Source organism: Aquarana catesbeiana, linkage group LG12, assembly GCF_042186555.1.
Source record: "Aquarana catesbeiana isolate 2022-GZ linkage group LG12, ASM4218655v1, whole genome shotgun sequence".
Taxonomy (NCBI): domain Eukaryota; kingdom Metazoa; phylum Chordata; class Amphibia; order Anura; family Ranidae; genus Aquarana; species Aquarana catesbeiana.
Genome location: NC_133335.1, coordinates 20,519,146 through 20,545,592, shown reverse-complemented (window position 1 = coordinate 20,545,592; position 26,447 = coordinate 20,519,146). Strand labels below are relative to the sequence as shown.

Sequence of the window (26,447 nt, the reverse complement as noted above, 5' to 3'; positions counted from 1 at the left end):
ACCGTGCAAACATTTTAGGCAGGTGTGAAAAAATGCTGTAAATGAAGAATACTTTCAGATATAGAAGTGTTAATAATTTTTTTTTATTATTCACAAAATGGAAAGTAAATGAACAGAAGGGAAATCCAAATCCAATCAATATTTGGTGTGACCACTCTTTGCCTTCAAAACAGCATCAGTTCCTCAATTCATCTAAGTAGACTTGCACAGTTTTTGAAGGAACTCTGCAGGTAGGTTGTTTCAAACATTCTGGATCCATAGATCTTCTGTGGATGTAGGCTGCCTCAAATCCTCGGAGCCTCATTCTTCTTCTACAGGACTGTAGAAAGAGCAGGAGGCTCTGAGCACATAGCCTGACATTTCCAGCCCTCTCTTAGTGACGTCACGTTCGCTGGTGCATTCCACACTGGTAGACATGGACTTCCTAGTCCCATACAGGGCGTCCATTCCCTTCCATAAGATCTTCAGCAGTCCAGATCCCTGGCAGCTCCTGGGATACCATATCTCACGATGGGCGATTTTACATCCTGTGAGTGTTTTTAACTGTTGTGAATGAACAGCCTTGACTTAATACTGAACTTAGGTGGCGCTTCCCCCTTTTTTTCCTTTTGTTCCACACAGAGCTGGCTCAACTCTTGATTCTTGGATCTGTATATACCTATTATAGCTGTTCTATCCTACATATTCCGTGCGCCTGTATACTCTGATCTTTTGCCTTAAATCAATTTGTCTCTTCATGTAATCCCAGACAAATGTTGAGATCAGGACTCTGTGGGGGCCAAACCATTGCTTCCAGGACTCCTTGTTCTTCTTTACACTGAAGATAGTTCTTCATGACATTGACTGCAGAATAAATTTGGGGCCATCCACATGCCTCCCTGATGGTATGGCATGATGCATAAGTATCTGCCTGTATTTCTCAGCATTGAGGACACAATTGAACCTGGCCAAATTGCCAACTCCATTTGCAGAAATGCAGCCCAAAACTTGCAAGGAACCGCCACCATGCTTCACAGTTGTCTGCAGACACTCAATTTTGTGCGGCTCTCCAGCTCTTCTCCAAAAAAATGCATCCTGCTACAGCCAAATATTTCACATTTTGACTCATCAGTCCAGAGCACCTTACGTAGTTGGTAAGGTTGAAAAAAGACACCAGTCCATCCAGTTTAACTTGTGGTGTGTAAGTGTGCTTGTGTTTATGTCCATAGCACAATGTATATCCCTGTATGTTGTAAAAATTAAATTTTTTAGAAAACTATTGATGCTCCCAGCTGATACCACTGCTTGTGGAACAGAATTCCACATCCTTACAGCTCTGAAAGTAAATAACCCTCTACGTATTTTATGGTTAAACCGCTTCTCTTCCAATTTCAGTGAATGACTGCATGTCTTTTTAAATTTCCTATCACTGAAACATTTTTTCCCTATTGTGGGGTCACCAGTATCGTATTTGTACATTGCCATCATATCCCCTCTCAAGCATCTCCAGAGAGAATAAGTTCAATGTTTGTAGTCTTTCCCCATAGCTGAGATCCTCTAGTTCAGGGATCTCCAAACTACGGCCCTCCAGCTGTTGTGGAACTACACTTCCCATGTCATATGAAGTCCGCAGATGGGATCTCCCATCCTGGGTGGGCGTTATATGACGTCCTCGGCTTCTCACGGCTCCTGCGGGCCATGTGACTAGGGCGCGCACAGAGCGGCGATCGGGGACGAGGCTTGTCACCCTGACACAGCCCAACCCCGATCGCAGTATAGAGCCAATGAAATTGGCTCTTTACCACGTGACCGGCTGTGTCCAGGTCACAGAATGTCAACAAACTGTGGTAACGAGATGTTACCGGGTTCTCCTCCTCACACACCAACCACACTGATTGACCCCCCCTAATAAAGAGGACCTGTCACCAGCCATCAAAGTACCTGTCATCACCCATCAAAGTACCTGTCATCACTCATCAAAGTACCTGTCATCACCCATCAAAGTACCTGTCACCACCCATCTGAGTACCTGTCACAGCCCATCTGAGCACCTGAGTACCTGTCACAGCCCATCTGAGTACCCGAGTACCTGTCACAGCCCATCAGAGTACCTGTCACAGCTCATCTGAGTACCCGAGTACCTGTTACAGTCCATCTGCGTACCCGAGTACCTGTCACAGTCCATCTGAGTACTCGAGTACCTGTCACAGTCCATCTAAGTACCTGTCACAGTTCATCTGAGCACCCAAGTTCCTGTCACAGTTCATCTGAGTACACAAGTACCTGAACACCTGTCACAGCCCATCTGAGTATCTGTCACAGTTCATTTGAGTACCTGTCACAGCCCATCTGGGTACACAAGTACCTGTCACAGCCCATCTGAGTACCTGTCACAGCCCATCTGAGTACCTGTCGCTGCCCATCTAAGTACCTGTCACCCCCCATCAGAGTACCTGAGTACCAGTCACCAGCCCAGCAGAGTACCCGAGTACCTATCTGTAGCCATCAGAGTACCAGAGTGCCTGTACCAGGCCATCAGAGTACCTGAGTACCTGTCACCAGGCCATCAGAGTACCCGAGTACCTGTCACCAGGCCATCAGAGTACCCGAGTATCTATCTCCAGCCCATCAGAGTACCTGAGTACCTGTCACCAGCCCATCAGAGTAACCGAGTACCTGTCACCAGCCCATCAGAGTAACCGAGTACCTGTCTCCAGCCCATCAGAGTACCCGAGTACCTATCTGCAGCCCATGCATCATAGAATATACGTTGGGGTGTTTGCTTTCCAAAATGTGGTCATTTTGTAGGTAATTCCATTGTCCTAGTGCTCAAGGACCTTCAAAGGTGTGATAGGTAGGAATGAAATGAGATGTGTAATTTATGCTCCTAGAAGGCCTGAAGGTACTACTTCAATGTTGGGCTTCTGTATGTGGCCAGGCTGTGTAAAAGCCTCACACATGTGGTATCGCCATACTCAGGAGTAGCAGAATGTGTTTTGGGGTGTAATTTTTGCTATGTACATGCTATGTGTTAGAAATATCTTATAAATTGGCAACTTCGTGTAAAAAAAAAAGATTTTCATTTTCTTTCCTTGTTTTCTGAAGACTTGTGGAAAAAAAATAACTGTTCAAAAGACTCATTATGCCTCATAGAATAGACGTTGGGGTGTTTACTTTCTAAAATGAGGTCATTTTGTGGGTAATTCCACTGTCCTGGTGCTCCAGGGCCTTCAAAAGTGTAATAGGTCGTTAGGAAATTAGATGTGTAATTTATGCTCCTAGAACCCCTGATGGTGCTCCCTGCATGTTGGACCTCTCTGTGTGGCCAGGCTGTGTAAAAGTCACACACATGTGGTATCGCCATACTCAGGAGGAGTAGAAGAATGTATTTTGGGGTGTAATTGGAAGTATGCATATGCTGTGTGTGAGAAATAACTTGTTATTATGACAACTTTGTGAAAAAAAAAATCTTAATTTTCCCAAGAATTGTGGAAAAAAATTACAACTTCAAAAAACTCACCATGCCTCTCACTAAATACCTGTCATGGTTATGCAGTAATGTTTATCTGTCAGCTTACCTCTCCATGTGTTCAGATTAAGAGGCCAGCCACTCTCACCTGGCTGCTTAAGTAATCTATCCTCAAAGCATGGCTCCACCCCAGCCCCTATCAGGGAACTCTATATTAACCTGTGCACTGCAAGCCAGCTCTGCTGATCAATATTGTGTCATTTGGCTTCCGTGTCCTCATTGCTCTGTGTCCTACATCTGTTCCTGTTTACCGATCTTGGCTTGTTCTTGACTATCCATGCTTGCTTGTGACCCTGACCTTTTGGCGTGTTCTCTGTCTATCCTTGTCTGCTAGTCGCCCTGACTTTTGGCTTATCTCCTTACTATCCCTTGTTGTCCTGGGCTGCTGCTTCCTCTCTGTCCTCCTGTAGACTACCGTGAGCGTGAGCTGGGAGACCCTGGGGGCCGCGACCTGGAGTCAGTTGCAGCGCAGTCCATCCTCACCACTAGAGGCTCTGGTGAACACCCGCTGGAGGAGCCAAGGACGCTCTGTGCAGATCAGCAGTATCACACAGTGTACTGCACTGAATCTGCTCCTGTCTAAGGCGGCTGACTGCTATAGTAAAACCTGCATATGCCTTATCATTATAAGGCACACGTGAGTGGATTGAAGTTTGCCTGTGTACCTTGGTATCCTAACTATTGCACAATGATTGGTTTTTTCTCTTATCTGCCTGTTTATGATTCTCACATTGGTTGTGAATAGAAGCAAAAAGCACATTGTTACTATGAAGGTCAATGAGCACCTTGATTAAGCAAGTGTTTTTAAACAGCTTTGCTAGTGATCAAAAGCTCTATACCAATCAGGATTCTACACCTGTATAATTGAACCTTCTGAATACATCCCTATATATTTATTTTTATGTGGAATTTTTATGTGAATTTTTTTACACATTTGGTGTCACTAATTTTTTATAATTTTACACTATTTTGATTGCTGGATTTTTTAGGAATTTTTATTCACCGCTGGATTTATTTGACTATTTATATTTATATTTATTCTTATATATTCATTTTCATGCACATTGTGAAGCGCTTCAAATATCATTATTTATTCTTTTTAAGTGACTCTGAAAACACTCTCTTTTGATAGCAGCCTCAGCTCCCTGTCTCCTCTCTTCGACCCGAGGAGCACCTCCTGCCAGCTGAGGAACCTATGCAGCTGGGCCGGACCAAGCTATCTCCCGAAGAATGTGCTAGGTGCAGAACTCTTGGCCTTTGCCTCTTTTGTGGGGCCAAAGGTCATTTTCGTGACACTTGCTCTCTTCGTCCGGAAAAACGCTCGGAGCTAAAACATCTGGAAGGTGGAGTATTGGACCCTAAAATATCACCTTCACCTTCTCGTCTTCTTCTTTCTGTGTTCCTTCATGTCGACGCTTCCTCTCATTCGGTCTCGGCATATCTGGATTCTGGAGCCGCTGGCAATTTCATGGACTGGGGAACTGCATCTTCCATGAGTCTTACCCTTTTGCTTCTCACCACACCATTGATTGTCTTGGCGATCGATGGCACTGTTCTCCCAGGGGGCCCTATCCGCTTCCAGACCCTCCCTGTTAAGATGTCAGTAGAGACACTCCACCAGTTATCTTACCTAAGGCCTCAACTCCTATCGTTTTGGGTCTTCCTTGGTTACGGCTCCATTCTCCACACATTAACTGGACTGCTGGACAAATGCTGGCTTGGGGTTCCTCCTGTTCCTCGTCCTGCCTACTCAAAGTTGCCCCAAAAGAGAAACTTCCTATTGCCACCATCCCAGTATCTTCTGTTCTTCCCATTGCATATAGCGATTTCTGGGATGTGTCCTGCAATAGTCGGGCTGATGCACTCTCTAGGTCATGTGGCACTCTGGATGAGGAGCCCACCTGTGAACCTGGGTCGATGATTCACTCCAGTTTGCATAACCATTTACCTATGCCTGTCCCCAAACTCCCTTGGACGCACAGTCGGGCTAACTCGTCCACCAGTTCCACAGTCGCTACGCCCTGCACAAACCAATCAATATATCCTAATTGCGATTTTTATTACCAAAAATATGTAGAAGTATACATATTGGCCTAAACTGAGGAAGACATTTTTTTTTTTTTTTAATTTGTGTATATTTATTAAAGCAAAAAGTAAAAAATATATTTTTTTTTTTTTCAAAATTGTCTCTCTTTTTTTGTTTATAGCGCAAAGAATAAAAATCGCAGAGATTATCAATTACCACCAAAAGAAAGCTCTATTTGTTGAAAAAAAAGGACACCAATTTTGTTTTTGTACAAAGTCGCACGCCCATGCAATTGTCAGTTAAATCGACACAGTGCCGAAATCGCAAAAAATGGCCAGGTCATTAAGGGGGCAAATCTTCCGGGGCTGAAGTGGTTAAGAAGAAAGATCCGTTAATTTGGTTATACACAATCTACTTGTAATTACTGCACAATCTTAAAATGTAGCAAAACTATGTCATGCAAGGAACAGCCTAAACTGTCTATTCAAACTGTAAGAAATGTAGGTCCTCTCACTACATAACTATTGGTGGCGCTAAAAGGAGAATATACAATCAGATGACACATATGTTCAGCTTTGGATTTCCTGAATACAACCACTTATACAATAATGGGCGTGCAGCTAATATGCAAATGGGAACCTTTCTACAACCTGTCACTATCCTCTGCCCATCCCATCTACTATATTATTATACTCTATTATTTTGATTGACAGAACAGCTGACATGGTAAAAATTATAGAATGCTTCCACTGCATTACAGGGGCTGAGTTATTTTTTTTCTTCTAAGGCTAAAGAGCATCTGTCATACAAGAACTATAATTAGAATGTAAAGCCAATGAGTAGAAGTTCACTTTCTAACAAAAATTACACATGGCCATTGTGAACAAAAATAATACTTCTCTCGGCTCTTCCATAATAGTGAAACCTTTTGTCTACAGACAAGTCAGACTCTGAATTGTGCAGATTAGAGTCATTTATAATTCAACGGAAATATATGAAACACCCTTCAGTTCACGAATGTATTTCTTGAAAGCCACAAAAAATATATTTTTTCTTTCAGTTCATCCACATAAAAACTACCTGAAATGCTCCTTTCTTGACACAGCATGACAGCATATATGTATGGGTAGGCTCCGCCCCTGCCCTATTCCAGGACCGGTTATACTATATAAGCAAGTCTACTTCCTTGCAGGCAGCATTCTCTTTTTTTTCCTCACTGATACAGCCGGATTTACTGCTACTGAAAGCAGGATTTTTCTTTTCCCTCACCTTGCCGGATTCATCTGGCCAAGCCGCACAGGTTCAAGCCTCTCCTGTGACGAAGCTTCCTGCTATACAGGCTGTAAATCTCCTATATGAAAGAGACCCCCCCCCCCCCCCTTAGGATCCAGGATGAGGAGGGTGATGGCATCTGGTCTCTAGGGATTGCTCCTTCATCATGACTCCATGGATGGACATTCATTGGACTTCCTGTTTGGCCATGAAGCGTGCAGGTGGTAAGGCACCACATGGTGCACAAGTCTATAGTATTCAGTTACTGCTGCAAGTATGTTGTGAACTTGCACTACTGAAAGCATATGTCACACATGTGAATTGTTCTGGCTTGTCCATAGTTTCAGTCTGTTTACTATTGCCTTACAGGTTGTGGTTTGTTTCTGCAATACTGCTAATGCTGATAGCAGGTGTGCTGTGGTGAGCTGAAGCTTTCCTATTAACTCAGCAAGGCCTGGCCCTACAGGCTTGATTTATTGTCTGCAGGTATGCTGTTAGCTTGCACCACTGAAAGCATATATCACACATGTGAATCCTACTGGCTGTCCATAGTGCCACTCTGTTTACTAATGCTTCACAGGTTATGGTCTCTGTCTGCAGTATTGCTAATGCTTAGGCTGATAACAGGTGGTGCTGAGCCTTTCTTATTAACGCAGGGCCTGGCCCTGCAGGCTGGGCTTACTGTGTATTAATGCTTGGTTGTGGTATGGACCTTTTGCGGTACATGTGTCTAAGGTAGGTTTAACCTGCTAGTGCTAATTGTCTGATGACTATTAACCTGCGCTGCTTGCCTGTGATTACATTGACTCTACAGTACTAATGACTGCTATGCTTTTATTACTATGCATTTACATGCTGACCTTGATGCCAAAATGAAAGTCATGCCGCGTATACAAGACCGGTTTTGCCGTCGGAATAAACTCTGAAGGTTTCTCTGACGGAACTCCGACGTAATTCTGCTCAAGCGGTCTTGCCTACACACGGTCACACCAAAGTCCGACCGTCCAGAACGCGGTGACGTACAACACGTACGACGGGACTAGAAAAAGGAAGTTCAATAGCCAGTAGCCAATAGCTTCCGTCTCGTACTTGCTTCAGAGCATGCGTCGTTTTTGGTCCGTCGGAACAGCATACAGATGAGCGGTTTTCTCAAAAGGAATTGGTTCCATCGGAAATATTTAGAACATGTTCTATTTCTAGGTCCATCAGAATTTTCGAAAAAAAAAAGTCCGATGAGGCCTACACACGATCGGAATAGACAATGAAAAGCTTCCATCTGACTTTTTCTGTCGGACATTCCGCTGGTGTGTACGCGGCTTCAGGATCTGCTTGGTTACATTTCCTTAGTCCTTACTTGTTAGCAATGTGTAATTGCTTCTGTTATTTGTGGTTCACCACAGAGGGATATGTGGTTTGCTGCTTGTAGTGGTTACTACTGATGGTTTTTTAACAAATACTCCCAGGCATGGCTCCAGTCTTTCAGCTCATCCGTGGGCCAGTAGCAATCAGCCTTCCTAGAAACCAGCAACGTTCATTAAGGTGAGGGCAGGTAGGTATATTCTATATCCTAAAAGAGTGCACATTATGGGCATAATGGATTGTAAATCTCTCCAGCCCTCAACACCAACACCACTATGTATTTAACTGCCAGAAGAGGTAGACCAAAGAAATCTCTACAATAATCATGGGGGGCGATAGTGGACTGGTGGTAGCTGGTGTGTTGGCAAAATGCATGCCAAGTTGCAGGCCAGAGGCAGAGACTGAGAAGGCCTATAGTCACTAATGGTTCCATACCAAGCCTAATCTAACAGCTGCGTTTATTTACAGGCAACCTCTACCTCAGAAGCAGTTTGCCAGGGAGACTTTATCAGACTGGCCAGATGGGTCAGCCATAGCTAGGAAGTTGCTATGGCAAGTTGGCATATCAGAAGCAAAAAGTGGATGTTTTAACTCCGTCCAAACTAACTGTGTGGATCTCTATTCAATAATGCTGAGATACTAAGCTAATCAAACAACTAAGTCGTTTAACCGGTTTCCGACCGCAGTTGTACTAAGGGTTGCCAAATCATCCCTTTAATCCAGGACACATATTAATTACACAGGTTCTGTGGGAGATTAAGGTGGTAATTAAACTCACTTGGTGCCTTATCTGCATTAAAGCGGTGTTCCACCCAAATTTTGAACAATATCTGTATGTATTCTCTTCCTTGCCTAGATGCTGACATGCCGTTTAAAAAAATTGAAATCGCCGTAATTACCTTTAATTTTTCTATTCTTCTTTGCACTTCCTGGTTCTCCTCCCGTGGGAGTAGGCGTGTTTCTAGCCTCTCCCAGACTCCGCACAGTCTCCTAGGAGCTAGTCTCAGGCTTCCCAGGATGCCACTGAGCATGTGCGGGAACGAGCAGTGAATGCTGGGAGCACAGCATTCACCACATCCAGGAAATAAATGCTTGTGGGCTTCAAATGCCCACAATGAAGATGGAAACCGCCTGCAGTGAATAATATAAGTTATTCTTTCCGACGAAATCTGACACAGGCGGACATATTACACACAATATGTGAGTATGTAATGCTGAGAAGAAAAGTTTGTGAATGAACTAAAAAAAAACAAAAAACGATAGATAGGTGGACCCCCGCTTTAAATCAGCCTCAGAACCTGTGTAATTAATACGTGTCCTGTATTAAAGGGATGATGTGGCAACCCTACTTGTACTGCGGCAGGTTGGCTCCCCTGAATCCGCAGTCGTTCAGTGGTGATGAGGACAATAATTGTCCGTTGCCTGCAGGCTATGATATCTGCGGGTACAGTTTCAGATCCAAGAACCTCCTATTCTCCTTCTTGAGATCAAACACCTCCTATCACAGTTTGGAATGGCGGCAAGGATAGGAAGTGTCATCATAATGGGGTATTTTTACTATCCAGGTATAGATTGGGCGAAAGGAACCACGTATTCGTCTAAGGCTCGCCATTTCCTTGATGTCTTGCAGGACAATTTCATGGGTCAGATGGTAAATGCACCAACAAGAAACAAAGCGTTACTAGACCTACTGATTACTAACAATACAGACCTGATCGCGGATGTGGAAATACGGGGCAATTTAGGAAACAGCGACCACAGGTCAATTCGTTTCAGCATAAATCACACAAATAGGAAACACAAGGGTAATACAAAGACACTGAATTTCAAGAGCCAACTTCCCTAAACTGCGCTCTTTGCTAAAAGATATTAAATGGGATAAAATCCTGGGAACAAAAAACACAGATGAAAAATGGGAGTGCTTTAAGGTATTGGTTAGTGCATTGCAATGGGAAATAAATTTAAAAGAGCTAACAAAAGTCCTAAGTGGCTTAACTCCAACGTAAAAATGCATAAAAAGCAAGAGAAAAGGCCTTCAAAAAATACAAGGCTGAGGGGTCATCATCAGCATTCCAACTTTACAAAGAATGCAATAGGAAATGTAAGAGTGCAATCAGGGCGGCTAACATAGAACACAAAAGGAACATGGCGGAGGAGAGTAAAAAAAAATCCCAAGTATATAAATAGTAAGAAAGTGAGGTCAAATCATACCGGCCCCATAAAGGATGACAAAGGGAATCTGGTTACAAAAGACAGAGAGATGGCGAAGGTTTTGAATATATTCGTCTCCTCAGTCTTCACAAGGGAAACGGGGGGATTCAGTAACCAAGATAGTAATGTTAATCTTCATAACACATCACAGAAAGCACCCTCATGGCTAACAGAGGACAGAATTATAAATAGACTTGAAAAACATAATATTGACATAATAGTCACCGGGACCAGATGGCTTGCATCCGAGAGTCGTTAAGGAACTCAGTCAAGTAATAGCCAGACCTTTGTCCCAAATTTTTATGGACAGTTTATTGACTTGAATGGTACCAACTGATTGGAGAAAAGCCAATGTAGCACCAATATTTAAAAAAGGGCTGAGATATATCCTTGGGAACTACAAGCCAGTTAGCCTAACATCAATAGTCTGCAAGCTATCGGAGGGGATGATAAGGGACTCTATACAAGATTTCAGTAAGACCCCTTTAACACCGGGGCCACGTTGCTCGCTTTAGCGCTGTTTAAGCAGCATTTTTTGGCCACTAGTGGGGCACTTGTACCCCAAAGAAGGGGTTAAAAGTGCCCATGTTGCGGCGCTTCCAAAGTGCTTTTCAGGCACTTTGGAAGAGCTGCCCATTCATTTCAATGGGCAGGGCGTTTTGGGAGCGCTAAATACAGTGCTCCCAAACTGCCCCAAATATGCTGCTTGCAGGACTTTTCCTAACATCCTGAAAATGCACCGCCCCAGTGTGAAAGTGAATGGGAGGCCATCTAGATAAAGGAAGGCCCGTAGATGTGGTGTATCTGGATTTTGCAAAGGCATTTTATACAATTCCCCATAAACGTTTACTGTACAAACTAAACATGGACCATAGTGTCAGTAGATGGGTTGAAAACTGGCTACAAGGGCGAGTCCAAAGGGTGGTGATAAATGGGGAGCACGAGAAATGGTCTGGTGTGGAAAGGGGAGTCCCCCGGGGTTCTGTCCTGGGACCTATCCTATTTAAATTATTCATAAACGATTTGGAGGATGGGATAAACAGCTCAATTTCTGTATTTGCGGACGATACTAAGTAAGCAGGGCAATAACTTCTCCGCAGGATGTGGAAACCTTGCAAAAAGATCTAAACAAATGAATGGGGTGGGCAACTACATGGCAAATGAGGTTTAATATATGTGTTAGTATTCCGCGCTCAGGACAGGCTCTAAACCGAACTGCAGCCCCCCAAAAAAAGAAAAGCACCGAGGTGCAATCCAAATGCTGTAATCTCTGAGAAAAATGGGGATTGGCGCTGTTCACTAGTAAAATATTAAGTAAACAAACTTTCACCACAGGGGAAAGATGCACTGCAAGTCTAAGTGAATGAATCAAAGGCAGTGAAACAAAATATACTTCAGTGTGTATGGACAAATATCCACACCAAAAAACCAATACGTGTGCAGACCCCTCAAAGTAAAACATGTGAAAAAGAAAAATGTAAAAAGTAATGAAAGATAATAAAAATAGAAAATGCCTCCAAACAATAAATAAAGTGAGTGATCAATCAGATGTGCAGGAATAACACAAAATCCGAGAAGGCAATAATTATACAAATGAGTGAATAGTGCCCTGAAAAAGACACAATATTAACCACACAAAAGTGATGAGCTACCAATAATGTGAAGCTGGATAGTGATCAACATGGAAATGAAAACAGGCTGAAAAACATAAACATTGAGTGTGCATTAAAAATATATGGTGATCAAAAAATTGGTGGATAAAAGTATTAGATGAAAAAAAATTTTTTGGAGAAAAAAAAAAAAAATCCCTTTGAGAAAAATATATATCTTTCTTAAAAAATATATTCTCTTAATTACTAACAAAATAGTCTATATTTCCAAAAAATGTCCGTGCATATATCAAAAATACCAAGAAATGCTAAATATATTAAAAAATGTCCAGTGTGTATAAAAAGTTCTTAGTGCACAAATCTGGTGTATCTTCAATTGGTTCCTGGTGTGTCCGTTCATAAACAATATATATGCCGTCCTGTGTGGAGCCCCCTCTAGTGTCCCCACTCACCGGAACGCCCAACCCCTGCAGGGGTAATGGGCATGTAGACTTAGGTCCGATGATCCAAGCGGTCGGTGTCCCCTTCAGCACCTTCTTTTCACTTGTGTCACCAGAGTGCTCTCAAATGGCATCCACCAGGACAGAGTACCATATACAGGGAGAAGAGAAGAGCCTCATAGTGTAAATCCAAATAAAACTTTATTGAGTTTAGGTTTATATTAAAACTGGAAATAAAAGGAAGAAAAACTAAAATCTGACTGCTCTCCGCCGGCTGGCTCCACGCCAGAAGCCGCAGACAGTGCAGTGGTAGCGGCGTGCGTTCCACGGCCGTCTACAGAAACCGGAAGTCAATAATAAAGACAGAGGTGAAAGGACATATGCGTACCAAGTGGCCACGCTTACGCGTTTCGTCATCAAGACGTCATCTGAGGCGCGGCCATCTTGGTACACCATACGTCTATAAATACTCCACGGAGGCGCCGCGGAAGCCAATCGGGAAGCAGTATGTGACAAGCACATACGCCCAGCATTACAAATGGGTGGACCGCTGTGGTAAGAAGGGGAAAGCATAACCAACATAGCAGTCTGACACCCCCTAGTGGTAGTTCATAATATTGTAATGCAAGTTAAATGAAAAAGGAAAAAAGGAAAAAAAGGAAAAAAGCGCGCCTCCGTGTGTGAAATTAACCAATACCAGGTGTTACAAAACGCAAAACTATACAATGTTGCAATGAAAAATATTAAAATATTGAAACATATGTTAAAAATGGAAAAATGAATTGGACATAATAAGGGGGAGGAACAATCAATATACAAAGAGTCTTTTATGAGGAAGATACTGTGACTGACCTCATGCAAAAAATATATAAAGGAAAAATAATAAAATAAAAATATTAGGATAAAAATAAAAAATAATAAAATAAAAATGTAAATATATGTTATATTATACAAAAAGTTTTTTACAAATACAAACTGGTGGAAATGTATAAGATAGCCAGCAGCAATTATAGTAATTCAGGTACAAAACTTAGGCCAAGATATATTAAATACATGCATCCATGCTCCGGATGCCCCTATATTAAGGTCTACGACCGCGAAAATAGCAGCAGCACCACCAAAACCAAAAATTGGTATATGTAAACAGGGACGAGCTAGTTAGCATAAAAACATACAATAAACTAAAATAAGATACAGCACAAAGGGAGGATCGGGTGAAATTTAAATAAGAGCCATAGAAAACTAGGTGAAACTTTAAGGGGGAACTCCGTGTGCCCCAGGCCCACTAGCTTAATCCTGTATCACTCAGTTAAACTGTAAAAAGCAGGGGTACAAAATCCCAAAGAGGGAGACGGGGAATGGAAGATTAACGCTTCATGGTTATATAAATATTCTACTGTGCAACACTAGCGGGAAGGGAAGGATAATAAGGTAAATTTCAATAAAATCCTTGTGTATATATAAATGCTAAAAATTAGATAAAAAACAGTTTAGAGCGATGTCCACGTTGAGTCCTCTAGGGACCAAACTGTCCAGACGGTATATCCATCTAGTTTCATTTTGGGATATCATTACTTTCTTACTCCCCCCCCTCCAGTTGTCTTTGATCGTATCTATGCCGTAGAACACCAGACACGATGGATCTCTGTGATAGAATTCATCAAAGTGTCTGGAAAGATTATGCTTGGGAAACCCCTTTCTTATATTAGTGATGTGCTCCCTAATACGCACACGTAGGGGTCTAGTGGTTCTACCCACATATTGCATTCGACATGGACACTCGATGACATAAGTCACATGGGTAGTGTTGCAGGTAATCAATTCTCTGATATCGAACTCTATACCTCTCCTGGAGAAAAAAGAGGATCTCTTCTTGGGTTGCTTTTTACTGACCCGACATGCCAGACATTTCTGGCATCTAAAAAAACCTTTCAGGCCTGAGAACAACTTAATGTTTTTTGGAGGGTCAATGACGTTATGCACCAAATGATTTCTGAGGGTAGGAGCCCTTCTATAAATAAAATGTGGTTTTCTTGTGAGAATGTTCCCCAGAGTTCTATCAGATTTTAAAATAGGCCAATATTTCCTCACTATGTGTTCTATATAACTAAATTGAGTGTTAAAACCTGTAATAAAGGCTACATCCCCTGGAGAGTCCCTCTGGGTGTTATTTCTTTTGGTAGTTAAAAGAGTATCCCGGTCCAAATTCATTATTTCGTTTTTCAATTTCAACAGGGATTTGGTGTGGTAACCCTTATCGGTGAACGTCTTGATCAACATATCACTGTTCACAGTAATCTTCAACATTCCGACAATTTCTCCTTATTCTCAAAAACTGTCCCTTAGGAATGTTGTTTTTCCACTTAGGGTGGTGACAGCTAGAGATGGGTATGTACCCATTACGGTCGGTGGTTTTAAAAAATGTTTTCGTAAACAGTTCATCACCTTCCTTGAAAATATGAAGGTCCAGGTAGTCTATTATGTTGAAATCCGATTTCCCAGTGAACGAGATGCCATATATATTTTGGTTAAGTTCATCAAGAAATGTTTGGAATGTATTAGGGTTCCCTTCCCATAAAATGATGACATCATCGATGTATCGACGGTAAAACTTAATCTCCGGTCTCATAGTTTTTGATCACCATATTTTTAATGCACACTCAATGTTTATGTTTTTCAGCCTATTTTCATTTCCATGTTGATCACTATCCAGCTTCACATTATTGGTAGCTCATCACTTTTGTGTGGTTAATATTGTGTCTTTTTCAGGGCACTATTCACTCATTTGTATAATTATTGCCTTCTCGGATTTTGTGTTATACCTGCACATCTGATTGATCACTCACTTTATTTATTGTTTGGAGGCATTTTCTATTTTTATTATCTTTCATTACTTTTTACATTTTTCTTTTTCACATGTTTTACTTTGAGGGGTCTGCACACGTATTGTTTTTTTGGTGTGGATATTTGTCCATACACACTGAAGTATATTTTGTTTCACTGCCTTTGATTCATTCACTTAGACTTGCAGTGCATCTTTCCCCTGTGGTGAGAGTTTGTTTACTTAATATTTTACTAGTGAACAGCGCCAATCCCCATTTTTCTCAAATGAGGTTTAATGTTGAAAAATGTAAAATAATGCATTTGGGTGCCAAAAATATGAATGCAATCTATACACTGGGGGGAGAACCTATAGGGGAATCTAGGATAAAAAAGGACCCGGAGGTCCTAGTAAATGATAGGCTCAGCAATGGTATGCAATGCCAAGCTGCTGCTAAGAAAGCAAACAGAATATTGGCATGCATTAAAAAGAGGATTATCTCCAGAGATAAAATGATAATTCTCCCACTCTACAAGACTCTGGTATGCCATCCAGTTCTGGGCACCAGTCCTCAGGAAGGATGTGCTGGAACTGGAGAGAGTCCAGAGAAGGGCAACAAAGCTAATAAAAGGTACTGCAAGCATTGAACTTATTCTCTCTGGAGAAGAGATGCTTGAGAGGGGATATGATTTTAATGTACAAAGACTTTTTCGTGGAAGGGAATTTAAAAAAACACGCGGCCATTCACTAAAATTAGAAGAGAAGCAGTTTAACCTTAAACTGCGTAGAGGGTTCTTTACTGTAAGAGCGGTAAGGATGTGGAATTCTCTTCCACAAACAGTGGTTTCAGCCAGGGGCGTACCTACAGCATTTGGCACCTGGGGCAGATCCTATATCTGGCACCCCCTCTCCCTCACTGATCATGCCTGTACGCACTCAGCCCCCTCTTACCTGTACGCACTCAGCCCCCTCATACCTGTACGCACTCAGCCCCCTCTTACCTTAACGCACTCAGCCCCTCATACCTGTACGCACTCAGCCCCCTCATACCTGTACGCACTCAGCCCCCTCATACCTGTACGCACTCGGCCCCCTCTTACTTGTACGCGCTCAGCCTCCTCTTACCTGTACGCACTCAGCCCCCTCATACCTGTATGCACTCAGCCCCCTCATACCAGTACGCACTCAGCCCCCTCATACCTGTACGCACTCAGCCCCCTCATACCTGTACGCACACAGCCCCTCTTACCTGTACGCACTCAGCCCCCTCATACCTGTACGCACTCAGCCCCCTCTTACCTGTACGCACTCAGTCCCCTCTTACCTGTACGCATTCAGCCCCCTCTTACCTGTACGCACTTAGCCCACCCACCTGTACGCACACAGCCCCCTCTTACCTGTACGCACTCAGCCCCCTCATACCTGTACGCACTCAGCCCCCTCTTACCTGTACGCACTCAGCCCCCTCTTACATGTACGCACTCAGCCCCCTCTTACCTGTATGCACTCAGCCCCCTCATACCTGTACGCACTCAGCCCCCTCTTTCCTATACGCACTCAGCCCCCTCTTACCTGTACGCACTCAGCCCCCTCATACCTGTACGCACTCAGCCCCCTCATACCTGTACGCACTCAGCCCCCTCATACCTGTACGCACTCAGCCCCTCTTACCTGTACGCACTCAACCCCCTCATACCTGTACGCACTCAGCCCGCTCATACCTGTACGCACTCAGCCCGCTCATACCTGTACGCACTCAGCCCCCTCTTACCTGTACGCACTCAGCCCCCTCTTACCTGTACGCACTCAGACCCCTCTTACCTGTACGCACTCAGCCCCCTCTTACCTGTACGCACTCAGCCCCCTCTTACCTGTACGCACTCAGCCCCCTCATACCTGTACGCACTCAGCCCAGGGGCGGATCCAGGGGGGGGGCAACAGGGCAATTGCCCCCTCCGAGATTGTGGGTGAGTGGGTGGGCAGGGCAGGCATCGCTGTGGGTGAGAGAGCCGGCGGACGGCTCCACAGCTGAGAGCACGGGCGGCTCCGAAGTGAACAGCTGTGTGCGGCTCAGTGACAGTTTGTGAGCGGCTGCAGTGCTGGCCAATCAGGGAGCCGGCGGGCGGCTCCACAGCTGAGAGCACGGGCGGCTCCATTACGTGAACCGCTGTGTGCGGCTCAGTGACAGTTTGTGAGCGGCTGCTGGCCAATCAGGGAGCCAGCGGGCGGTGGAGCAGAGAGATAACATCATCTCTCACCGCCCAGCGTCGCCCTGCATCCCTGCAGTTCTGCCCACACTGTTGAATGCACAAGCAGCCGCGGCAGCAGAGAGATTACATCATCTCTCTGCTGCCCCCCCTGGGGCGGGATGCAGCGCTGACACATCCGCTCAGGATGAGCCCTGTGTTCGCTCTGCTCCCATCGCTCTCCCAGTGGCAGCAGCCAGCCCATTCCTTACTGCCCAGCACTGATGACAGGGGGTCACCAGTTAAATAAGCCTGACTCTGACTGGGACACAGCAGACAATTATAGCAGTCAAGTGACAATCCGCAACGTGTGGCATGGGACGTGGCAAGTGACAATCTGCAACGTGTGGCATGGGACGTGGCAAGTGACAATCCGCAACGTGTGGCATGGGACGTGGCAAGTGACAATCCACAACGTGTGGCATGGGACGTGGCAAGTGACAATCTGCAACGTGTGGCATGGGACGTGGCAAGTGACAATCTGCAACGTGTGGCATGGGACGTGGTTATTGACAATCCGCAACGTGTGGCATGGGACGTGGCAAGTGACAATCCGCAACGTGTGGCATGGGACGTGGCATGTGACAATCTGCAACGTGTGGCATGGGACGTGGCATGTGACAATCTGCAACGTGTGGCATGGGACGTGGCAAGTGACAATCCGCAACGTGTGGCATGGGACGTGGCATGTGACAATCTGCAACGTGTGGCATGGGACGTGGCAAGTGACAATCCGCAATGTGTGGCATGGGACGTGGCATGTGACAATCTGCAACGTGTGGCATGGGACGTGGCAGGTGACAATCCGCAACATGTGGCATGAGACGTGGCAAGTGACAATCCACAACGTGTGGCATGGGACGTGGCAAGTGACAATCCACAACGTGTGGCATGGGACGTGGCAAGTGACAATCTGCAACATGTGGCATGGGACGTGGCAAGTGACAATCTGCAACGTGTGGCATGGGACGTGGTGATTGACAATCCGCAACGTGTGGCATGGGACGTGGCAAGTGACAATCCGCAACGTGTGGCATGTGACAATCTGCAACGTGTGGCATGGGACGTGGCAAGTGACAATCCGCAATGTGTGGCATGGGACGTGGCATGTGACAATCTGCAACGTGTGGCATGGGACGTGGCAGGTGACAATCCGCAACATGTGGCATGGGACGTGGCAAGTGACAATCCGCAACGTGTGGCATGGGACGTCACAAGTGACAATCCGCAACGTGTGGCATGGGACGTGGCAAGTGACAATCCGCATCTAGTGACAGGTGACGTGGCAAGTGACAATCCCCAACGTGTGGCAGATAACAGTGGCAAGTGACACGCTCGGGGCTCCCACTGATTCTATGGTGAGTTGAACCATTTCATTTTTTATAACCAGGTAATAATAGTAATAATGCGCTTCAATCACCATGACACCATAACAACCATGGTGCCGTGATGATTGAAGCGCTAACACCAGCCATTTCCCCGTTAAATTTACCCAAAAAAAAACATATTTTCTGGCAGTGCCCCTCCCGAGACTAGGCTCTGGATCCGCCCCTGACTCAGCCCCCTCATACCTGTACGCACTCAGCCCCCTCTTTCCTGTACGCACTCAGCCCCCTCTTACCTGTACGCACTCAGCCCCCTCATACCTGTACGCACTCAGCCCCCTCATATCTGTACGCACTCAGCCCCCTCATACCTGTACGCACTCAGCCCCCTCATACCTGTACGCACTCAGCCCCCTCTTACCTGTACACACTCAGTCCCCTCTTACCTGTACGCATTCAGCCCCCTCTTACCTGTACGCACTTAGCCCACCCACCTGTAAGCACACAGCCCCCTCTTACCTGTACGCACACAGCCCCCTTTTACCTGTACGCACACAGCCCCCTCTTACCTGTACGCACTCAGCCCCCTCATACCTGTACGCACTCAGCCCCCTCATACCTGTGCGCACTCAGCCCCCTCATACCTGTATGCAGTTAGCCCACCCACTTGTATGCACACAGCCCCCTCTTACCTGTACGCACATAGCCCCCTCTTACCTGTACGCACACAGCCCCCTCTTTCCTGTACGCACTCAGCCCCCTCTTACCTGTACGCACTCAGCCCCCTCATACCTGTATGCACTCAGCCCCCTCATACCTGTATGCACTCAGCCCACCCACCTGTACGCACTCATCCCCCTCATACCTGTGCGCACTCAGCCCACCCACCTGTACACACTCAGCCCCCTCATACCTGTAAACACTCAGCTACCCCCCCCTCACACACACACCTGTAGACACTCAGCTGCCCCCTCACACCTGTAAACACACAAACAGCTCTGCCCCCCCCTCCCCCCTGTACACAAACAGCCTCCTCAGCCCCCTCATACCTGTACGCACTCAGCTCCCTCATACCTGTACGCACTCAGCCCCCTCATACCTGTACGCACTCAGCCCCTCTTACCTGTACGCACTCAACCCCCTCATACCTGTACGCACTCAGCCCCCTCTTACCTGTACACACTCAGTCCCCTCTTACCTGTACGCATTCAGCCCCCTCTTACCTGTACGCACTTAGCCCACCCACCTGTACGCACACAGCCCCCTCTTACCTGTACGTACACAGTCCCCTCTTACCTGTACGCACACAGCCCCCTCTTACCTGTACGCACACAGCCCCCTCATACCTGTACGCACTCAGCCCCCTCATACCTGTACGCACTCAGCCCCCTCTTATCTGTACACACTCAGTCCCCTCTTACCTGTACGTATTCAGCCCCCTCTTACCTGTACGCACTTAGCCCACCCACCTGTATGCACACAGCCCCCTCTTACCTGTACGCACACAGCCCCCTCTTACCTGTACTCACACAGCCCCCTCTTACCTGTACGCACTCAGCCCCCTCATACCTGTACGCACTCAGCCCCCTCATACCTGTACGCACTCAGCCCCCTCATACCTGTACGCACTCAGCCCCCTCATACCTGTATGCAGTTAGCCCACCCACCTGTACGCACACAGCCCCTTCTTACCTGTATGCACATAGCCCCCTCTTACTTGTACGCACTCAGCCCCTTCATACCTGTACGCACTTAGCCCACCCACCTGTACCCACTCAGCCCCTTCATACCTGTACGCACTTAGCCCACCCACCTGTACCCACTCAGCCCCTTCATACCTGTACGCACTTAGCCCACCCACCTGTACCCACTCAGCCCCTTTATACCTGTACGCACTTAGCCCACCCACCTGTATGCACTCAGCCCCCTCATACCTGTATGCACTCAGCCCACCCACCTGTACGCACTCAGCCCCCTCATACCTGTACGCACTCAACCCCCATCCACCTGTACGCACTTAGCCCTCTCCTACCTGTAAACACTCAGCTACCCCCTCACACCTGTACATCTGTAAACACACAAACAGCTCTGCCCCCCCCTCCCCCCTGTACACAAACAGCCTCCTCCCTTGTACTCACAGCCCCCACTCGTAAGGTGGTCTTCCTTGTCCCAGTTCTTGATTCCACATGTCCCTGTGTAAATAAATTGCTGGCAGCACACACGAGGGGCGCACATACATGAAGCAGCCAGAGTTGGCAGTATAGAGCCCGATGTGAGCTCAGTGACACTAAAGTTGAACACTCGCATGAACACAGAGAGCCAGCACAGCTACAGAACACCTCCTGCACCCGCCACTGCCTTGTCCTGGCTCTGATAGCCGGCCTGACACCCCCCACCCCCAGGTATGCCACTGATTTCAGCAGGGAGCATCGATAATTTCAAAAAACTATTAGATGGGCACCTTAACGACCACAACATACAAGGGTATACAATGTACTATAAACATATAAGCATGGACACACGTTGGACTGGATGGACTTGTGTCTTTTTTCAACCTCACCAACTATGTAACTATATACACTTTAACCATTTTGTTGCACTCTAAAGTAAATTCTATTGCAGCTCCTCACTTCTCTCAGCTGTTGTAGAAATGACATTAGAATATTGTGTCCCCTGTGCTGTTCTATCGGATAGTGCCTGCCATTGAAAAGTGCCCGCGCATGCGCAGTATTGAAGGGCACACCAGCTGATTTGCCGATCAGCTGGCCTGACGTAACCATGGCTCATGCGCACATTGTAGGAGGTATCTCTCGATGGGAGATACACAGACAAAACCGGACCATCAGCACACTGTAAAGCCGCCCCGCAACAGCGAGGCACAATCTGAGAACTACGGTCTCCCCCCCCCCCCGCTGTTTGTATAGGTTTCAATTGTGCCCGTGAAATAGTATCTCATCTAGAGATACCTCCTACGATGTGCGCATGCGCCATGGTTATACCAGGCCAGCTGATCGGCAAATCAGCTGGAGTCCCCTTCAATACTGCACATGCGCAGGCACTTTTCGATGGCGGGCACTATCTGATAGAACACCACCTGCAGTTCACTTGGCATTGCAGAGGGAGAAAAAATGGCAAACATTTAGAAACCTTACTAGATGATAAGCCTGATGTACTGCTCACTAACATTACCCTGAAATGAGCTGTAGGTTTTTTTTCTGCAGATCTCTTGTTAGTCTGGTGTTCTGGTCAGTGCTCGGGACAGGATTTGGGGCTTACAACATGATGACGGCAGTGATGAGTCCATGCCCCATTCTACAAAGTACTAACTGGGGTGTTGCCCTTATTGTGAGTACAAAAAGTTACACTTCCTATTTATTGTATAATTTTCCAAAAAACACCTAAAAGTGTCTCCAACAGTAAACTGTTTTTTTTTTGTTTTTGTTTTTTTAATCTTAAAGCTCCATTCATGTATTTCTGAATTTATTTCAGTTGTCCTGGCATAAAACACAAAGTAATTCTTTCTTTCCTTCTTTTTTCTTTTGTTTCTCTCTCGTCTTTTCTGTCTCTCTTTCTAGCTTTTTCTTTCTTTCTCTCAAGCTTTTTCCATCTCACTCTTTCTCTAACTTTTTCTCCTTTACTCTTTTTCTCAAGCTTCTTCTCTTTTTTTTTCTCTCTCTAGCCCAGGTTAACACTGAGTGCAGGAATGAAATCGAGAGCTAAACTCTCACCATTTCATTCCCGCATGTCAGTCCCGATTTCAGGGAAGATTTCAGAGACATCTGTGCAGGTTTCTGCACAGATGTCAATGGAAATCACACCTGGAAATCGCAAAAAGGAGTACAGAAACTACACTAACCCCTGATTCACATTGGTGAGATTTGACATGCGATTTGACATGTCATATCCGCGGCAATTTCCGGCAACCGCACCATCCTAATCGATGCATTTCTGTACTACTTTTTGCAATTTTGGGGTGCGATTTCCATTGTCATCTGAAACCTGTACAGCTGTCTGTGAAATCGCAGCTGAAATCGGACTGACATGCGGAGTGAAATCGTGCAAGTTCCCGCAGCTCAATGTGAATCTGGGCTAATTCTTTCTTACTTTCTTTGTCCCTCCAAGATTTTCTCTCTTCTTCGTTCATTTCTCTCGCTCTTTTTCTCTTTCTTTTTTTCTTTCTCACTCTGTCTTTCTGTCTCTCTCTTTTGCTTTTTCTTTCATTTCTCTCTCGCTTTTTCTGTCTCTCACTAGCTTTTTCTCTTTCTCTCTTTTTCTAGAGCTTGTTCTTTTTCTCTCTCTAATTCTTTCTTACTTCTCTGTCTCTTGCTTTCTTTTATTTCTCTCTAATTCTTACTTTTTTCTCTCTAATTCCTTCTCCCTCTAATTTTTTAATTCCTTTCTCTCCAATTCTTTTTTTTTTTTTTTTTTCGTTTCTCTCTCGCTTTATTTCTCTCTAGTTTCTTCTTTCTTACTCTAAAGCGTTTTCCATCTCTCGCTCTCTAGCTTTTTCTCTTTCTTTCTTCTCTAATTCTTTCTTTCCTTTATTTCTTTCATTTCTCTCTTGCTTTTTTTGTCACTCTCTCTCTCTAATTCTTTCTTTCCTTTTTTTCCCTTTCGTTTCTCTCTTGCTTTTTCTGTCTCTCTCTAATTCTTTCTTATGTGCTTTCTTTCTTTTTTCCCTTTTTCTTTCTCTTTCTTTCTTTCTTTCTTTCTTTCTTTCCCTTTCTTTTTTCTCCTTTTCCAGAAAGCTCAGGAGAACTGAGATAAATCACAGGGCATCAGACATAAACCAATCTGCCTGAACACAGAATACTCTGTAAAGGCTTTAATACATGGGCACATCCTTATACCTGAACAGTTTTTCTTCTCATACAAGTCAAACTGAAAGCAAAGCCAACTAGAAGTAATGAAAAGTCCAAACCTAACTCCCACCCTATGCTCTGGTCACATGATCGGGTTTCAGCACCGGCTCCAACAACGAATTTCCCATAGTAAGCCTATAGATGACATTGTCACCCAGGCCCTGCAGCCGTTATTGTTGCCTCTTCTCTACACTGAAGCTGGTTCTGGGACCTGATCATGTGACCAGACCAGAGCGGCCTCTGAGTAGGTAAGTAGAGACATCTTTTCTCTCACAGGGTAGTTAGTCCTATGCCCTATTTCCGACGGAAAATGTGTGATAGGACCTTGTTGTCGGAAATTCCGACCGTGTGTGGGCTCCATCACACATTTTCCATCGGAATTTCCGACACACAAAGTTTGAGAGCAGGCTATAAAATTTTCCCACAACAAAATCCGTTGTCGGAAATTCCGATCGTGTGTACACAAATCCGACGAACAAAGTGCCACGCATGCTCAGAATAAATTAAAAGATGAAAGCTATTGGCTACTGCCCCGTTTATAGTCCCGACGTACGTGTTTTACTTCACGATCGGATTTACCGACAACTTTGTGTGACCATGTGTATGCAAGACAAGTTTGAGCCAACATCCGTCGGAAAAAATCCATGGATTTTGATGTCGGAATGTCCGATCAATGTCCGACCGTGTGTACGGGGCATTAAAATGGAGGTGGGAGTAGTAGTTAGTGTAGTCTTAGAATGGGGATGGGAGTAGTAGTTAGTGTAGTCTTAGAATGGGGGTGGGAGTAGTAGTTAGTGTAGTCTTAGAATGGGGATGGGAGTAGTAGTTAGTGTAGTCTTAGAATGGGGATGGGAGTAGTAGTTAGTGTAGTCTTAGAATGGGGATGGGAGTAGAAGTTAGTGTAATCTTAGAATGGGGATGGGAGTAGTAGTTAGTGTAGTCTTAGAATGGGGGTGGGAGTAGTAGTTAATGTAGTCTTAGAATGGGGATGGGAGTAGTAGTTAGTGTAGTCTTAGAATGGGGATGGGAGTAGAAGTTAGTGTAATCTTAGAATGGGGATGGGAGTAGTAGTTAGTGTAGTCTTAGAATGGGGATGGGAGTAGTAGTTAGTGTAGTCTTAGAATGGGGATGGGAGTAGAAGTTAGTGTAATCTTAGAATGGGGATGGGAGTAGTAGTTAGTGTAGTCTTAGAATGGGGATGGGAGTAGAAGTTAGTGTAATCTTAGAATGGGGATGGGAGTAGTAGTTAGTGTAGTCTTAGAATGGGGATGGGAGTAGAAGTTAGTGTAATCTTAGAATGGGGATGGGAGTAGTAGTTAGTGTAGTCTTAGAATGGGGATGGGAGTAGTAGTTAGTGTAGTCTTAGAATGGGGGTGGGAGTAGTAGTTAATGTAGTCTTAGAATGGGGATGGGAGTAGTAGTTAGTGTAGTCTTAGAATGGGGATGGGAGTAGAAGTTAGTGTAATCTTAGAATGGGGATGGGAGTAGTAGTCAGTGTAGTCTTAGAATGGGGGTGGGAGTAGTAGTTAGTGTAGTCTTAGAATGGGGGTGGGAGTAGTAGTTAGTGTAGTCTTAGAATGGGGGTGGGAGTAGGTTTAGGCTAAAGGCCCGTACACATGATAAGAAAATGTAACATTTTGTATGGCAAACGATCGGCCGATCATCTGACTATTAGTATAGTGCTTTCAACAGCTGATTCCAACTATTCGAACAACAAAACCTGAAGGTACAGGCTATAAAAATGTTATCGTACGTGAAAACAATGTCCAATTTTGTTTAATTAGTACAATTCATCCGAAAAAAATCGTAAGAGCAAGACTACACATGCTCAGAAACGAACGAATACAAACAAAACTATTCAACACATTACATCACTTCCGAAGTTGTATTCTGTTGTATGAGAATTTTCGTAAGTTGAGCAACCCCTTCACTTTCGATATGAGACGCGCATGCAACAAAAAAATGGACGATTAGTCGTTCCGATAATCTCCGTACCAGGCTTTAGTTAGAATTCGACTGGTCTTATACTTTAAATGTAAACAACTCAGGAGCAAGTCAAAGCAGCACAATGGCAAAACATTTCCCCAGAAAGCCAACAGCTATTCACTTGCTTCTGAGTCTACGGCCCATGTATTTTCCTTATACACTTGTTGAAGAATGATTTTTTAATGAATTCTTTTCTACAGTTACTGACTTGCAGATGTCTTAGGCTGTCACAAGGTGGCGCTATGTTCCTGTTTTTTTTTTTTGTCCCCCCTATAAGCAGGGAGGTAACTGCACTTTCCTGCAGTAAGGAATTGATTGCAGCATTAGTGAAAGTATTACTAGGAAAGACTAACATAATAATTTCACTCTCTTAGCTATAAGGCCTCATGCACACTCGACGTTATAATAACACCAGTAGCGTTAGCTGTAGAAGGCTGTAGTTGTAGAATGTGTTTTGCTGAATTTTGCAGTAGCGCTTTTCAGCGCTTTTCGTTTATTTAACTTTTTTTTTTCTTTTTCTTTTTTAGCAAAACTATACTCCCACAAAAGCTTATGTCTCAAAAATGCTCAAAAACGTACGATAACCGCGATTTCCAGTGTTTTTACAGCTCAAAAACTCCTCTTCAAACTCACTAGTTCTGTTTTTTTTCCAGCCAGGAAACGCCCCTGCCAAAAAAACTAAACAAAAAAAAAACTGCTGATAAAAGCCTATGTGTATAGGATCATTAATACAAAATTCTAAATGATACAAAGAAAACTGGGTTTAAAATTCCACCACCAA

At 44.8% G+C, this 26,447-nt stretch overlaps 1 protein-coding gene across 4 annotated transcripts in view; it reads left to right on the top strand.

Moving 5' to 3' along the window:
* The window catches only part of SLC52A3 (solute carrier family 52 member 3), a 36,753-nt gene that overhangs the window by 5,790 nt on the left and 4,516 nt on the right, over positions 1-26,447 (top strand). For all 4 annotated transcript variants that reach the window (XM_073607346.1, XM_073607347.1, XM_073607344.1 and 1 more), the window contains one exon: positions 22,040-22,163. In XM_073607346.1, coding sequence (XP_073463447.1) covers positions 22,040-22,163 — 124 coding nt within the window. The remainder of the gene's footprint in view (positions 1-22,039; positions 22,164-26,447) is intronic.